Raw genomic sequence first — 17,924 nt, forward strand, 5'->3', positions numbered from 1 at the left:
ACCGAAACACACAGGTTGGTTCTGATCCTTTGTATTTTAGGTGCTATTATCTCTCAACCTTGGCATCTGAGAAATGGTCCCCGTGGCCAGTTCTTTCAAGTTTATTCAAAGGAGTATGCTGACAAGGGGAAGTGGTGCATGAGTCATTATTTTTGAAAAGTACAACCTCACTAGTTATGCCATTTATGAGATGTAAATACAAAATAAGGAATACACCCAGAGTCTTCCTCACGTTGACTATCCCCATGCCTGTCTGGTGGTTCTGAAACAATGATTCATCACATTAAAGGACGGACTGTTTATATCTGTAACTACACATTTGAGACTACAATTGTGCTTAAGCACGGTAAGGGACAACTTTGCTAGTGTGAGTTCGCCCTTATTCTGTCTGTAACAACACAATGTTTCCACTACATTAGCATCCTCATTGCAGGAATTAGCTGTCTGTGATCATTGACACCTTTACCTCTTTTTGTAATCACAACAAAAGTGTTGCAGGCTGTAATCGGCTCTACGGCTTTGACACAATAAAACACACAAAAAAAACATTTTATTTTACTAAATTGATTTGACAGGAACCAGTTAGATTATTTTTTCTTTATGTCGTCCCACACATTCACTCAGACATGCAATTCTAAAAAAAAACAACCAGTCAAATCCCACAACGAGCAGCAGAGGTGGACGCTAATCACTGCTCCCATTACTCAGAACTCGTTACATAAATGGCAGGGTGGGTGAAGATTCCTGCTAGCCTGTTAACCTGGAGACCATTCACAATGACTGATTAGTTTTGATATCTGCAGGGCTCAGTTACTCTAAATAATGAGAGAAATAAGATTTTTGATTGTCGCTAATGCTGGAGGACAAATGAATAATATCTCCTTTCCTGAGATTTTCATGATGGATGACTGTATTAGAGGGAAGTGCAAATGATGAGTCTAGATAGAAATCATTTGTTTTTCATTAAGATCACTCACACCACACCTTTCACTTTTTATTTAGTTAGATATATAATCCACATGATTTAACAAACATGACAATAGAACCCTAAATTCCTTCGCCTATGGCAATTAGTTGTGCAACATGCATGCTGCTACTGTAACATGCAGCATCTTGCCACACAGGACAGTTTTTGAGGAACAACACAGACTCTGGTGTGTTTTTCTAGCTTTGTTATCAATGCTTAGCAATTACCGTACCAATCACTGCTGCTTCTCTAATTTTTATTTGCTGTTTTTTATCTTTTACTTACCCTTACCTTGTTTCTGTCTTTCAGATCCTGCTCCCCACGTTTTCCCGCCTTTTCCTTCCCCGCCCTGATTGTGCTCACCTCTGTCTCATTATCCCCTGATTGTCTGTGGATATAATCCCTCTGTATCCTCCTGCATGTTGTTGCCAGTTTGGTGTGTGTTCCCTCTTGTCGCCTCGCTCCAGCGGTCTTTTCGCGTGAGCTTTCTCGTGTGTGACTTTTGCCTTTTGCCTGCCCCTCTTGGATTTGTTTACTTCTCTGTTTCTGGATTACCTGTTCAACCACCTGAGACTGTTTAATAAACTCTGCCCTTTCATTGTATCCTGCCTGGTTTTGTTAAGACCTGTTTGCAAAACAGTTTGTACATATTTGTATTAACACAAAGACACTAACAGCGCCACTGTAAACACCTTCACTCTTGGTTGTCTAGGTCAGCTTTACTGCCTCTCGTTCATTAGGGTTGTGTTGGGTTACATTCAGACGATTAGGAAAACAGATTTTAATGCATTATTGCAGCATACAAATATACAATTCACTAAGCAAGCCTGTGAATGTCAGCAAGATGTTTCAGTCTTAAATCGAATCTAATTTTAAGAAAAGCAGGTTTGAAGAGCAAATACATAATATCAGACGAGAAGGGTTCAGTTTTTATCTGGACAAGTTGTGTCTTAAAAGCAGATTTGCTGCAGTTGAGTTATCCAGTAAATAAGCTTCTGGATAAGTCATGCCAGCAAAAAGTCCAAGCTGACTTTGTATTGTTTCAGTACAAGCAGCATCAGGACACACGTTTTTCCACACCAAGAAACAAAACAACACCAGGAAATGCAATTAATTTTTCTGCTGGAAGCATCTGATAAGTTTATGGAAATTAAAGTTTTATGTAAATCAGTTGTCTGCCTGGCCTCGTGCCAGATCACAAGGGGGGCTACACACTATATTGCATTCAAATGAGCTGGCTCCACAAACTCAGCAGATATGCCTAACGAGCCCCAAAAGAAAATAACAGGGAATCTACGGAGTGCCCTGCATATTTTAAAACATTACATTTGTAAACATTATATAATCTTATATATGCATCATGTGTAATACTTAATGTGTAATACTGGCTCCAGAAGTAGTTTAATTTTAGTTGTGTGGGCCATGAGGGGCTATGGGGTAGGGTAGGAAGTATCAGTGACGATGTGGTAAAGAAGGGAAGATGTAGAAGTTTTGCATGTGGGTCTGGTGGGCAGTAAGAGCTGGAATGGGGGAGTCATGGCCCTAATTGGATGAAACACCAGTGAAGGAAGGTTCCCATCTGAAGACTTCAGTGATATCCTGTCCTGTGTAGAGCTACAGGCTACAGGTTTGTATTATCTGCGCAAATCACCTGCTGTAAAGATGATTAACAATCCATCTCTGCAATTATTCAAAATATTAACCCCACAACAATTATGCTACCGATGACATTGTGTTGTTAGGATTCAGTCGATTTTAAGATTGAGATTTTCATGTTTTTCACACTTTTTTGAATTTCTATGAAGCCCAAATAAAATATGTGAGTTCAACCATATTCATATGGCCCGGGTATGCTGCAGAGCTGAGAGCAGCTCATTTTAAGGGGAACACTGACATCTTGTGGACGATGAAGAAATTGCAGGGGGAGACACTTTTAAAGATACTTGTACAATCTTTAGTCTGTTTTTTCAATTATGTTGTTCGAGACACGGCCCTTTTAATTTATTGATTCATCACAGGCCACTCTTTAGTGCTCACATGAGTACTGTAACCATATACAGCTATACAATCTATTTATTGTGTTTTGCATAAGTAATTTTTTGCAATGCAATAAATCAAATCAAAAAAGGAAAATACTCTCGTCAATAATGCACAGATGACCAAGGACACCCAAGGCCAAGGCTCATGGAGGGCCCATCAGGGTTAGGCATAACATGGTTGTCCTTAATTTAAGCAATTATAACAAAAAAATGTCAAACTTAAAACTCACCATTACATATTAACAAAACAAAGAAACACATTGTATTCATTGTTCCCTGTTTCAAACAGTAAATCCCCTCTTTTGTGTGTTTTTTGTGAGAAAAAAATGTAAGAAGTATGAAAATAGGGGGGCCATTTGACCCCAAAAGTAACTTGTTAGCAAATGTTTTTCAGTCAGCTCCCCAAAACATGTGTGTGAAGTGGAAATGAGTCTGGATGTATTTTCTTTAAACCCTGTAGTCTGCTGTACATGTCGAAAATTAGAACATTTGCTAAGAAATATTAATACAATTATTCTTGAAGGGGGAAAATAGATCATCCTGCTTTCTTTAAACAGTCAAGTATCACTCAGTGTGAACATTTGCTGTTGAAAATTGAAGCTGTTTCTGCAGTGTGCTGTAACTCATTTCTCACTTATGACATATACGTTGTGGATCATTTCTGATGGTTTTGTTTGCTTATGAAGGTCAAAAAGCGGCATCAATGTTAATTTCAGTCTGTTTCATAACCAGCTTTAAAAAACTCAAGACATGTTTCTACTCAATCCCTGTAAACAAGTACAAAAAAGTTTACATCCTACAAACATTTCAGTTGAAGACGAGGAGAGAATTTCCAGAAATAACATATAGCATGGATTTCTGTGTCTTTGTGAAATACAGCCTCAGGATAACACAAAGAAAACAGCACTAGACTGAGAGAAATGAGAGAAAAAGTTTGATGACAGAAAATAACTGACCTGTTGTCAACTTGCCCTGCAGGGAGAGCAGGGCCGTCATCCAAGCCAGGCAGGATATAGTCGAACGCCATCAGGGACACATAAAGTATAGTTTCTAAGAGAAAACTAGCTACCCCTTCTCCTCTCTGACCTCTAAACTCTCTCCCTCCCCTGCAGGTGAGGGCTTCAAATGTCATCTCCTTTAGACACGTAGCAGTCTCAGGTGATAACATGCAGGTGTCTGTCTCTGTAAGTATCTGCAGTCGGTTGTAAGGAGATTGAAAACACTGAGGCGTTGCCAGCAGGTGATTAACCACTGATGCTTGTCTCAAAACCTGTAATGACTTCCACCAGCTGGTGGTACCCTAATCCACTGTATTATATTCAAACATAGGCATACATTTGAATTAGGCCTACCCCTTTCTATTGCACTTTTAGCCCCGTTAGCCCATATAGAGCCTCACTCTTATTACAGAATGCAAAAGTTTTATAACCCATTTGGAGCCCATTGAGAAAATAATTCAGGCTTCCCAAATTATAGTTAAAGTATTTTATTTTGCAATCAAAAACAGAGAGTTAGAAAAACAATTACTTCACATTAAACATTTTTATTTTAGGTTAAAAAACATGAAAGGTAGCCTAACAAAAAAGCCTAATGGTGTCAAGTGTTAATGACAAATTGTTTTTGTGCTGCTTAGCTTGATCACACCTGTTTTCCATCAATTTAACAGATTTTTCGCAAATAGTGTTCACAGAATAGTGTTTTTTTTAAATTATGTATCCTATACAACAAGTTGTTTGGATGAGTTTTATTAATATTGTTATCATTATCAGAAACCTCTCATCACTATACAACCAGGCCCTGAAAATAATGGACAAAAAACCTGTCCGGTGGCATCGCTGTCACATACTGAAAAAAAAACACAATCTACTGAGTTTTGAGAGCTTTATGCATTTATGTTTCCTCAAACTTGTTTTTAAATGTATCAACAATCTGGCCCCTGAACCTCTCTCCAGATATGTTCAAAGACAGGACGGATACAGGGTAACGAGAAGCACTGTGAATGGAGACTGTAGCATACAACATGGTAGATCTACGTTTGGTCAATCAGCCTTCTCCATCTCCAACACATTAAACACCCGAAATAAAATTAATCTTGGACTTTAAAATCTTTTACAAAACAGGTGAAATGCTGAAAGCAAGCCAGAGCTGCACCCACTTTTAAATAGTATCTTTAATCTTTAAAACTTTATTTTAAACTGGTTTATAGCATTTGCATTGTTGTACATGTATTTTAATGTATCCTCATATTTTTTGTTACTGAATGTTGCACATTTTAATCTGTTTGTTTACACAAAGGCCCAACTGGGGGACACGAGTTGGAAATTAGCAATAGCTGTATATTCTTTATGCAGCACATCAGTTTCATGCTGTGTATTGAAAATATGTTAAATTGCATTGTCCCCTATTAAAAATAAATAAATGTCAATTCAATTCAACTATGCCGTTAAGGTTATTCGAAAAGCATTGCAGAAATGGTTAGTCTTCCCATGTTGTTTGCAAACAAAACTGCATTTCCCAGAATGCCTTGGGCGGATTTTGACGCAAATTTTTTTTTAGATTTAAAGACAACCCTTCACAATGCAACGGTTAGTGACACCCAAACCAGCGACGGAGGCGTGTGTGTGCTGCTGCTTCTCTGCAGGTCGTTGTTACTACACAAATACTTCCTAATTTACAAGAGAACCTAACCGACGCTGGTTCAGTAACGATGGCAGACGGTGACAACAAAAGCGCAAATTTGCTTGTGAGTATTATCAACCGTTTTTTTTTTTTTGTGAATTAAAATCGTTTCTTTCCGTCGTGTGTTTGTAACAAGTAACGTTATCATAAACTGGTGTTGCTTATCTTCAAGCTGCGAAGAATTGCCTTATATATTTTCTTTCCCACAAAGCGTGTACTTTGTACCGTCAAGTAGCGAGATGGCTTAAATCGCTTATCCGACTGTTTTTCAAACCGCAGCCGATGAACTGCGAAGGCGACTGCAGCTAGCGTCACCTAGCCAGTTAGCTACCTAGCTCATGACATACATAACGCCTCAACCCCCTTTTCTTTAAACTTGAGCAGAGACGTTTTCTCTTCGTAACCTTGCCAGCGGGTGGTAATGCTGACTTTTACCTGCTTTAATGTAAGTTACCAGCAAAGCGTGAAATCGTGTCGTGGCACGTTTTACTCGACGTTATCTGACGAAATGTGGAGAAAGCGGTTTTTTTAGCATGTAGAGAAGCTGTTTACTGCACAGTCACATCGATAATGTGGGGAGGCACCGTTATCGTTTAAAGCGTTCACACCCCGGACTTAAAAAAAACAAAAAAAAAAACGTGCATACTCCCTTTTTGGCTTTAAACTCATAAATGCATTCCTTGGCTACTTGCAGAGGTGGCTTGTTTTCAAACAGGTAAATGCCCGCACAGGTGCAGAGTTATCAAGGTTGAGGATTTAATTAGGTTAGATTTTCTACCACCAAACCAAAAATGGAAAATCTTCTGAATTGTGTTTTGGAATCTGCAAAGCATCACTGAATGTATTTATTAAAGTGGGGACCTGACAGTGAAATACTTCAGCATTTATTCCCAAGGTGACTGTCCACTGTTATTGATTCCTGAGGAGAGATCCATGTCAACTCCCAGAATGTGCAAAATGTTAACTGCTCAGTGTATGTTTATTGATTAGATCATACTTGAATGTGGCTGTAATCTTAAACTGTTTTCAGGCTCAGGAAACGGCCCAGCTGGAGGAGCAGCTGCAGGGCTGGGGTGAAGTGATCCTGGCTGGAGACCGGGTCCTGCGCTGGGAGCAGCCTTGGTTCCCTGGAGCCTTGATGGTCGCCACCAGCTTGCTCTTCATGTACGTACAGCTGACTTAAGTTTTCATCACGTGCTCGCCCATAGCTGGCATAGCACACGTTTTCCTTCCTTCCAACATGTCAGTAACAAGATAAAGATGAGTAACGTCGTACTGCATTTTTGTAGCACTACATGTGTAGACGGAAACTGTCTTTATACCAGATTAGATTTCTTTGAATGAACTCAAGTTGTTACATTGTTTGAACAACCTTGACTAACACACAACACAAAGCATTCCTTTTGTATATTCCTAAATGTTAACTCCCTTCCTTTTAATCTCCTGCATGCAGCCTTTGTTCTGGGCCTTGTGTATTGACTTGGCAGACAGTAGTTAACATTACAGCTCTGTTGTACTGTACAGGGGTCTCACAATCACAACCGCATAAAGTCTAACCAACCTCTTCGAAGTATGAATGATACAACATGCTGAAATTGTCATTATGGGCAGTTGATATAAATATGGTTCATAATTCGGTCTGACCATGTTTTTCCTCCTACAGGATGATTTATTATTTGGATCCATCTGTGCTGACCGGGGTTTCCTGCACCATCATGCTGCTCTGCCTGGCTGACTACCTTGTGCCCACCCTGGCACCCAGGGTCTTTGGCGCCAATAAGTGGTGAGAGATGACAATTAAAGTCACATTTATGGGGGGTGGGGGGGGGGGGGGGAATTGGTTTTCCTGTAGACCATTAAAATATGTCTATTTCTTACATGTACAATTTGATATGCAGTTGCTTTGTGTTCAGGAGTTATGCAATCTTAAAATTGATTTTTGTTTCTGTTATCGGAAACAAAAATCAATCCTTGCTTAGTCCCTTTCTAGATTAAATGGTAGCAAAAGGCAGAAACAATGAGATGACATTGTTCACAGTTCCTCAGTTGGAGATTTGCTTGATTTTTGGACTGATCTGAGCCATTTCAGTAACTGTGAGATGAAGGGGAAGTTGTTCGGAGAAGCCTAGGATGGCTTAATTTGTCACCTAAATTCTGTCTAGCATATTGTACAACACCATGGAGCCGTGACATTACACAGAGCTTAACCAAACAGCCACCTGACTCTGCTGTGTGTGTATGTGTATGTGTTAATCAGACCCCCAGAACAGGATAGGGTAACAAGCCATGTCACAGTGAGGAGCAACAGCTAGTTTGTTTTTACACTTTGCATTCAGTGGTGTGAGCGGGTTTAGAGCACCCTTTTTTTGTCTGTGGTTGAAATGAACTCTGGTGTTGTTTACTAATGCATGCTGGGGTTTGTGAGGTAGCTTTTTGTTCTTTATATAGGCCAGAAAAGTGTAACGTCTGATCCAAGACTCTTTGAGATTATGCTGTGTACATCAGGCTGCTGCTCACTCACTGAGCCTGCAGAAGAGTCAGACACAGTAGGAGTGTGTCTCTGACGGCTGGTTAAAGAGAGCTATCAAAGTCCAGTCACGGTCTGCGTTTGGCTCTCTGACAAGGACACAAATAGGAAAGGATGGCTAAGCAGAAAGTGAAGGCCACTTCTCTCAGCTGCTCTCCTCCACTCAACTTCTATGCCCCTGCCAGTCTTGTGTCCATCTAGTCTTTCAAACCTGACTGAGCAGTTTAACTTGGTTTCTTTGCTATAACCTGTCAGATTTTTGTCCAGTGACATGGTGAACAGAAGCCATCAATTTCCCAGAGCCCAGGTTGTCCCCTCAAGAGGCCAACACACCTAAATAATGGGTTCACAATAAGATGATTTAAGAGAACCTACAAATAATCACATTTGAAATGACATATTTAGTTTTCTATGACATTTAGGTAAAACTATGAGTCTTTATAGAAAGTGCTTCAACCTGCAGCCAATAAAGGCTTTAATGGCTAAAACTGAATCTTTGATGACAAATGTACTGGATTAAAATGAATTGGATTTCTTCAAGTTTGATAATAACAAAGATCCCTATAGAAAGAGACAAACTCTGTTTCTGGCCTTCAATGAAAGGATCCCTTTCCAACAGAAGCTTCTGTCTTCAAAGCTACGAGAATATATTTTAAAAAAGAAGTGATTTTTACCCTGCGTAACAAAGAAGTTCTTGTTCTACCACTGCATCTACACCCCCCTGTTATGCATGTGTCTCTTTGAGCAATACCACACGAGAGTGAGTGATGTTCTGAATATCAGCACTGCTGTGATTTGGCTGTAGGCACGAGGTCGCAGGCCAAGTGCCGAATATAATCACAGCAGGGTTGATGTCCAGAACAACATCTCGACCTCGAGTGTGAAGTTACTTTTATACGAGCAGAAAATAGTGGTACAAACTAAAAAAATCAACAACAGATTACTTTTACTCCACCGACTCAACAAATTGATTGAAACTAGACCATTTCTATGCAACCCAAACCTTCTATTCTACGGCATTCTTGCTACTGTTTGTATCCATGGTTACCATAGAGAACCTACTTTGTAGTACCAACCATTTACTTGTATGTTAAAATAAATAAATTTGATCATGAAACCAGTGAAATTGTTGTCGCTGTCAGTTGTAAATGTGAATTTAAAGTATTCAGAGCTGCTGTCTGAGATGGAGTGATACATACTGTGATGTTCTTCTACATCGTCATTAATGGAAAGCCCCTGATCCAATCTAATTTTTTGGTCGGAACTAACTGTTGTCTGATATGTGGATATCTCTTCAGTTGTGAGGTTTGTCAAACTGCTTCCTCTCAATTAGATTAGTTGGTAAATAGTCAAAATAAATGACTTCCTTTTGCCCCCCCCCCCTGTTTTAAGGGAACAAAACTAATACCAGGATTCAGTATGTTTTGTGTTTTTTTTTAAACTCTTAACTTTTCCTCGTTCACAGGACCACCGAGCAGCAGCAGCGTTTCCACGAGATCTGCGGTAACCTGGTGAAGACCCAGCGTCGGTGTGTGGGCTGGTGGAAGCGCCTCTGCGCCCTCAAGGAGGAGAAGCCAAAAATGGTAAAAGAAAACACAAAAACGTAATCCTTGCAGCTTTAACTTTAGACATGATCCTTGGTGATATGTGCAGTGCAATAAAAGGAGCCCTCCTGTCTGTTTATTACGAAGGGGAGCTTTTTCTGTGCTCTGAATAAAGATATCCTCACTGGATTTGGCTTTGCTGCTCCACTTAGCAGCCCTCAAACTGGGTTACATGGAGTGATAACCTGTTTTTCACAGCAAGCCTTAACACTGTGAGAGACTCTGTTAAACTGGTATATGGGTATTTTAAGGGGGGTTGTATGAAGTACTTGTCAATAGTAAGTATATTAGCCACATCAGATATGTGTCAGATTGGCCCCATCATGAGAACCCTAACAGCTATACAGAAGGGGAGGTTTGCTCCATGTTATTTAGCTAATTTTATACTGCAGCACTCACCTGAGCTCCCTGCTGGACCAAAGTTTCAGAATTAAATTTGAAAAAAAGAGCTGATTCCAAGTTTGTCTACAGAGCAAGTTTTCTGCTCACGTATTTATTGCATGAAGATAAAACCCATGGTCCCCAACAATAGTTTAATTTGATCAAAATGTCTGTTTGTTGTTGGACATCATCTTAATGTAGAACACAATTTCCTTTACGTTGTTTTTTTTAGCTTAGTTAAAATGAGCTAAATTGCATGGTGCAAACGTCTCCTTCTGCATGGCTGTGTGTGGACTAGCTTCTGTGCCTGCACCTCTGCCGTTCTCTTGTTAACAGAGCCGTGCTGAACAACCTGTCCTATGGCTAAAATACTTAATATTGAGTAGTACCTTTTTATACAAACTCACTTTAAAAAATACCAACTATCCCTTTCAAAGCACAGCTCACACTCTTGTGGCTCTGTTGGTTCCTTTAGGATGACCTTGTATGTTCTGCTGATAGATGTACTTCAACATAACTAAAAAAAAAGATTCATGAAATGTCCTTTAATGATGGTCAACCTGCAGTCTGTGTGTCTGAGTAGCTGATGGTTAAATGTAATGTGATCTCCCTCTTTACAGTACTTTGCCTCAGTGATCAGCAGCTTGCTGGCAGTGGCCTGGATCGGACAGCAGGTGCACAACTTGTTCCTCACTTATTTGATCGGTGAGTACACGACAACAGTCACTTTAATGTTTTTACAACCCACTTCTCAAAATCCTTCTGTGTTGGTCATTTCGGGCCTGTGTCCACTAATGGCACTTTTTGTGCTGGCAGCACCTTTTTGTACACAGTTAATGCACTTCTCCACTCACAGAGCTACTGTTGGAAATAGTTCATCTTTTGCAACACTGCTGCACTCATGTCACTTCTCTCTCACTGATCTATCAAAATCAAAGAAGGGGTGGGACTCTGGTTATCAACTTCATCAACAATGTTGGAGGAAAAACAAATCTTTACCTTGCAGTTTCTCACGCACCCAGACAATGTCCACGTCTAGACCTCCTGCTAATGCCAGGACACGACTCCTCTTCATTGTCTCTACATCTTCAGAAATGAAGCAGCATACATTTCTGTATGCTGCTTCCTTCCTTACAGAGCAATTTTAAAAGACTCTATAAGGAAGTGCCATAAGACAACTTTCTTAACCTAGCAACAGGAAGCGCTGTGTAATTGAGGTAGTCTGTGCTGCCAGTACAAAAAAAAATTAATGGACACGGGCCAAAATACACCTGGACTATCGCCCCTTCATCCCCCGACGACCACCACCATTTTTAGACCATACACATGCTTTAACTGTAAGGATAAAATCAAAAGTTCTGCTGCCACAAGACACGACTATCATCCAGTGTTTCCCAATATTAATGGTCTTCTTTTTCTTTTTTAGTGCTATATTCCGTTAGAATTAATCAACCAGTAGTTGCTAGTGTCTTAATTCCAACAGATTCATTATAAAAGGCAATACAAAAACAATCCCTCACTTAAAAGTTGCTTTGTTTTGGACTTTCCCACGAAACGACACCACCCAGTACAACACTTCAGTATGATGTATCAAATCCTTTAGCTATGAGAGACTTGTTTGATCAGGATCCTGTTCTTCAGATACATGTTGGAATTGGTTTGCTTATCCTCTTATGTCTGACTGCTGTGGTAAACTACACATGACAAAACAGGAAGTATTAGCTGTCTGTGTCAAATGGTGCAGCTTGTCATGAGTTTTGCATCTGCTGTTTTTTGTGCGTTTCTTATTCAGAGGCTGCTGCTCAGTTTTGTATCTTGTAAGCCCCCCCCCCCCCCCCCCCCCCCCACCCCCCCGGATTACAGTACATGAGCCCTGTCGGTCATCACCAGGCTTCCTGGTACTGACTCAGAAGTGCAGCAGTAATGTAGATCAATACTGAGATCCCTGAGACAAATGTTCTATCGATGGTAATAAACCAGATCCAGTATATTCTCCTCATTACTAATGACACACGAAGGGGAAGTTATTTAACCCTTCACCTTGAGTTGTGACCAAAGTAGGAAGAACAATCTGGTAAACCATGACGTGTTGTTTTTTTTTAAGCTGTTCTGTGAACATTAAAGTGAGCAGAAGACAAACAGCGGTGTCAGCCTTAAAGCTGCACAGAGGTGCCTCAGGCAGAGTGACAGTTGGTGAGTCGGCAGGTTTTCCTGCTGTGTAGGAGCCGACCATCAGTTATATAAGCTGAGATATGTCAAGTATTCAGAGAACCATGAAGTACAGATGACTGCAGAGGGTGCATGACTCCGACACAACAAAGTGTTCTTTTCATTTAATCTCAGATTAAGTTTCCCTTGGTGTGCTAGCTGCTTCATGTCTTTAAAGGTTTAAACTGACAACCCTGATAAGACATTCTGTATTAAAATATACTCCTACACCACTAGGCTGATCATATACAGGTATGAGGCTCTGAGATCAAGTGGACCTGTCTCTGTTCGCTTTATTTGCTGAAAAGCTTTATGATCATTTTACACAAATTCTCTTAACATTTCTGCATATGAATGAATATACTTTTTAAGCAAAGGTTAAGTTTTGGTGATGGAAATATTGACTTCTTCCACTCCCTTCCTGCCCATCAGTGTGCTGTTGGAATATTAAACATCCCCTTTGATAGACAGAAGAACTCAGGGGAGTTTTGTTAATGATGTAACTTTCTTGACTTGCTCAGCAGCAATACTTTCATAATAACACGTTTAAAGTATTTCATGTCCTGAGCTCCACAACTCCATAACTCACAAGTCTCTTTGAAAGCCAGTTATTTAGGCCTCCCACAGCTCATCACATTTTTGACCCTACCAAACATTCAGAGTGTATGCTGGAAGCATTCAGGTGTTCTTAACAGAGTATTTATTTTAAGATTATTTTATATCATTTGAAATACTTTAAAAACTCATTTAAAACCACCCTGTCGCATGATTTTGAAAAACTCTGTACCATAATTAATAACCCAAAGGTTGAACAATTGAGGCTTTGGGGGACGGTACAGGCTGATTAAGGACTTTGGTTTGTGCTGAAATTGAAAGATTAAAGGCAAAGCTTTGGCTTTATCCTATTCAAATCCATTTATCCCAGCTGGGTATGTGTCTTATTACCCCTAACATGAAGTCCTTAAGGGGAAGTCCATTCAATATATACAAAATGTACATTATCCCCCCTGATGGTAAAAATGTGGTGAGACTGTATGATTTTAAAAACTTGTGGCCTGTGACACTCCAAAGCTGTTCACACTTTGTTTTTTGTTCCGCAGTGAGCTTCCTGCTGCTGCTGCCCGGCCTGAACCAGAACGGCATCATCAGCAAGTACGCCGGCATGGCCAAGAGGGAGATCAACAAACTGCTCAAACAGAAGGAGAAGAAGAACGAGTAGACGGACGTGCAGAAACCTTCGAAAGATGAACGACAAGAAACGGAAGGTGGAAATAGGAAGGAAGTTTGTTTAAAGAAAAGAGGAGAGCAAAACGTTTTCAGACGCCTCCTGGTTCGCTGGTCTCTGCCACAGAGGAAGACACACTTTTTTTTGTTTTCACACATCGGATATGTTTCAATTCTCCCTCACACTTTTTTTTTTTGACATTTAAACCTCATCACCCACTTACTTTGATATTTTTTTCTTGATGAATTCAAAGGCCATGCATGAAGCCACCACGTGAAGTTTATCTGCTTCACATGCAACACTGAAACGCTCAAACACACACGCCACCCTGCCATGAACACAAAGCTGAACTCTTCCCTTTTTGGTTTCTTTGTTGAAGTGTGCTTCATTTTAAGATGTCGGTAATGCTTTTAAATCCTTCACTCTCCCGGGACTACTGAGCAGTTCTTGTAGCATTACTACATCATTTTAACCTCCTCAGAATCCACAGTTGTTTTTGTCACTTAACAACAGGTGAAGTTTTTTTTGTTTTTCCTTTTTTTTTATTTTTTTGTTTTCTGTTTCTGCTTTAGTATTTAAAAACTAGCGCTTAAAACTGGAATCAAAGCAGAGCTCTGTGCTGTGCTTAAATACAAGGTTACTGCTGTACCGCTGCTAGCTGGACTCTGTGGTGTATTAGCTCTTATCTGAAGCCCCACGGTGTGTTACTGATGTGGACTGTTTCTGTAAATAGGCCTACGACCTCACTCTGTCCCTCTAAAGTCATCCCTTTCTCTCTCCTTGATATTTATCTGTGTTCTTCCCTCCTAAGTCTCAACTATTTTGGTCTGATCACTGTCTTTTAACTCATTTCATGATTTGTCTGTATTGGAGATCTTTATGAAACAAATAAAGTTTGATTTAAAAAGATGGACTTTGACAGGAACTGCATAATTTGGCCTCACTAAAACCAGGAAGCTTACAAACTTACCAAATGTTAGGAACACTCTTAAAGTTTAATTAAAATCCTTCTTGTGAATTCATCGTCAAATGTATTTGTTTTCTCCAGTGGGTATTATGAGCATATAATCCACCTCTTAGCCCAGAATTTAGATTTATTTAATAGTTGCATGACTTGAGAATCAGGGCAGATCCTGACATTTAAAATAACAATTCCAATACTGATGTTTCTTCCCTCTTTTTTTTTTTTTTTTTTAAATTCTGTTTATTTTTTGATCAAATGAGCTATGGGATTGGACGTATCGGTATTTAAATTGTAGTCACTAGTCCTTCCTTTGAAAATGTCACTGGAACATGTCTTTACAGACTCCCAGTGACTGTAAGACTCCCACAATGCTGACAGTTTGTTTCACCTTTGACCAGGAAAACAAATCGGTTTGTTCAACAAAGGACTACTTCTTCTGCATCAGCACTAAAAAAAATCTTCTCTGAATCAACAGTTGGAAAAACTAGCTTGCCTGCATTAAATAGATGCAGCACATCGGCACATGCCACATTATTTGCTGATGTGCTAATGTTTGTCAACAGGGCAAATATTGCACAACACTGATAAGTCAGTGCAACTCCTGTTTCCCTCGAGGGCTGTTCGTCCAGTTTACATGTTCTCAGAAGATTTCTTGTGACCATTTCTATCTGCAAATCTGACGCACCCTGCAGCTCAAATTGAATCATAAAAGTACAGAGTTGTATTTAAGAGAGGACAGCAGCTCTTTGTGGTAGTCAGATGATCATGATATTTGACTAATGGGCCCTTTGTTAGCCCTCTGTGTTGTGTCAGTAGAGTCTCAGTGCAGAGTAGTTTGTCTCCCAGCGCCTCGCCGCCCAAAGCTGCTTGTCTCTGGAGTGTTTACGAGGTTTCCCCGGACTCGCCGTTTGCCTCGCTTCTCCTGCACACAGGTTAGATTTGTCATTGAATTTGTGAACAAAACCAAAATTTCAAACATTAATTAGACACAAAACATGTCCACCACCACCCTATAGTAGAGCAGGGGTTGATTGAAAGGTTAAATAACTGCTATTTTGTTATCTGCTGTTATCTGTTATCCCCCCCCCCCCCCCCCCCCCCAACACAAAATAGCTTCTTCACTGAGACTGAAATAAAAGAAATCTATATTTATCTTGCTATTTGCGCCACAAAATAAAATGTAGGGGTTGCAGTTCCTGTGTGGCCACAGGAGGGCAGTAGACACAGGATTTTAAATGCATTCAAGCGATGACTCACCCATAAACATTATACAGGCAGTGCTGTGGAAACTAAAACCTTAATTTACATGGATAAAACATTTCAGGTTTTAGATGACTCTCCGCCTGCCAATGATGTATTTAATAGTTTCTATTGCAGACCTGTGTGTTAGTAATAACATTTGTCTGTAATGAAACTGCAAAATCCTCCGTATCAAAATAAATTCTGAGCTCTTAATGTGAAAATTCAAGCAGCTTCCCTTTCCTAACACCAGTGAATACAGCTTCCTTAGAAGGAAATGTGTTAGTATTTCAATGTGGGAGCTATTCATACTACCTGTCAGTATATTGTATTGATGCCACTGTGTGGGTGTGCTGCTGGTCAGATGTAGCGAGCCATCCATCCCTGGTGGTGTGTGCTCTGTCTTGTAGGTGGTCCGGTATTCAGATAGACCCTGAGAGTTGGTGACCTCTCTGACCGCCTGGCCACTGCGATGCCGACCCCAGTTCTCCTCCTTTGGGTCGATCCTCTGGAACGATGAGGAGGTAAAAAAGGTCGGGGAGGGACCAAGGCTCAAATTGTCAAAGGTCTTTGGGTTTTTTTTAAACAGCGGTTATATTTAATAAGTGAATGATAAACAATGAATGGTACTCAGGCTCACCAAAACTCAGTAGTTTCAATACATAAAAAAGGTTGAGAGATGACAACAAGGACTGATGTACTCAAAAGAGACACGTTCTCTGACATCCTTTAGCACAGGCTGTAATGGCTGCAATGAAGTCCTTGTAATCCACATGTGCACACTCAAAGTTTGCCACTAAAAGTGTATATTTTTGCCACTGACAGACTCAGGCTCTATTAAATTGCTGGATGGGATGCATGGAGTGACAGTGTTAGTGGTCGTGATAGTAGTCCTGATGTTATTGTCTTACCACAGGGATGTGTTTGGGCCCGTGCACCTCCTGATTGTGTGTCCGCAGTCGACTCAGTGCCTGGGTGCTGAGAGCTAGCCTGGCGTGATGCTGCGACAGGAAGCTGGGATCTCTGTGGTGGAAAACAAGAGGACGTCCATCCGTAGACCTTCCACAGTAACTCTGACAAACATGAAAACACAAAGTGATGATAAAACCAGACTTGAGTACCTTATAGGTTTAGATAATGACTGCAGGCTGACCTGGTGATGGGTGGTGGTGTAGCTGCAAACCGTGTCACCAAAGCTAATGCTGCTCTGATTCAGATGCCTGGGTCTGGATGTCTTTGAGCCGCTGTGGCACTGCTTAGCATGAAGGGCCAACCTGTGGTCACCGTCCATCAGAGGGTTCATGTTGACACCGGCAGCCTCAGTTGCTTTTTTATTTTTGATAAAGCACATTAAGCAGATAAAATGGAAGCAAAGGCCCTGCTGTGACTCTCAGATCAAATAAACGTATTTCTCTGTTGTAGACTGAAGCACATATTGGAGATATGTAGCTCTCCAAGTAAAACATACAAAAGTAAAATTGAAATTTCCCAGAAGACATAGAAAAGTGAAGAATAAAGTAAAAATGAAACCCACATGATGAAATTAGGTTTCAGTAATGACTGCTTCGTCGTCAGCTCGGTTTTCACTCACCTGGGGAAAGCCTGGTTGCTTGTGTGAGACTTTGCTGCCATGGTGACGAGAAAACAACAACACCGCAGAGTGAATTTCATACATAAACACAATCAATGTTTCCATTTTTACTTTTGAAGTGTTAATAAATAAGTCTGTTTTCAAGAACTTCAGAAGCTGCAAACTTTAGATTGTAGTTTAGTGAGCATCGTCACACTTATTCTGCATCAACTCAAAATCTTTATAAACAAGAGCTAGAAGTGAAAGTTAACTAAATGTGCAACACCTATACCTAGTTGACATTGTTCTTCTGCTCCTCCAAAATCCAGGGGGAAGCGTTGTATTTTTCCTATGACTCCTATATTACCATATAGAGAGTGACATGATACATATAGGATTAGGAATTTGTTTTATAGTGGGACCGTGAGATTTGACAGTTAGTCATAAACACAAGTATCCAAACTTTTTTTTGTAACTTATGCTCAAACGTAGAGATGTCCTCCTCTTATGGTACTACCCTA

General features: G+C 40.3%; 1 protein-coding gene across 1 annotated transcript; it reads left to right on the top strand.

The window, feature by feature from the left end:
* The first annotated feature begins 5,589 nt into the window (after nucleotides 1–5,589).
* Nucleotides 5,590–14,539, top strand: arl6ip1 (ADP-ribosylation factor-like 6 interacting protein 1). Its single transcript, XM_020646981.3, has 6 exons — nucleotides 5,590–5,749; nucleotides 6,716–6,849; nucleotides 7,349–7,468; nucleotides 9,678–9,795; nucleotides 10,818–10,902; nucleotides 13,506–14,539. The coding sequence occupies exons 1-6, from the start codon at nucleotides 5,714–5,716 to the stop codon at nucleotides 13,622–13,624; spliced, it is 612 nt and encodes a 203-aa protein (XP_020502637.1). The 5' UTR covers nucleotides 5,590–5,713; the 3' UTR covers nucleotides 13,625–14,539.
* Nucleotides 14,540–17,924: the final 3,385 nt, after the last annotated feature.

The sequence above is a fragment of the Labrus bergylta genome, chromosome 16 (assembly GCF_963930695.1).
Source record: "Labrus bergylta chromosome 16, fLabBer1.1, whole genome shotgun sequence".
Taxonomy (NCBI): Eukaryota; Metazoa; Chordata; class Actinopteri; order Labriformes; family Labridae; genus Labrus; species Labrus bergylta.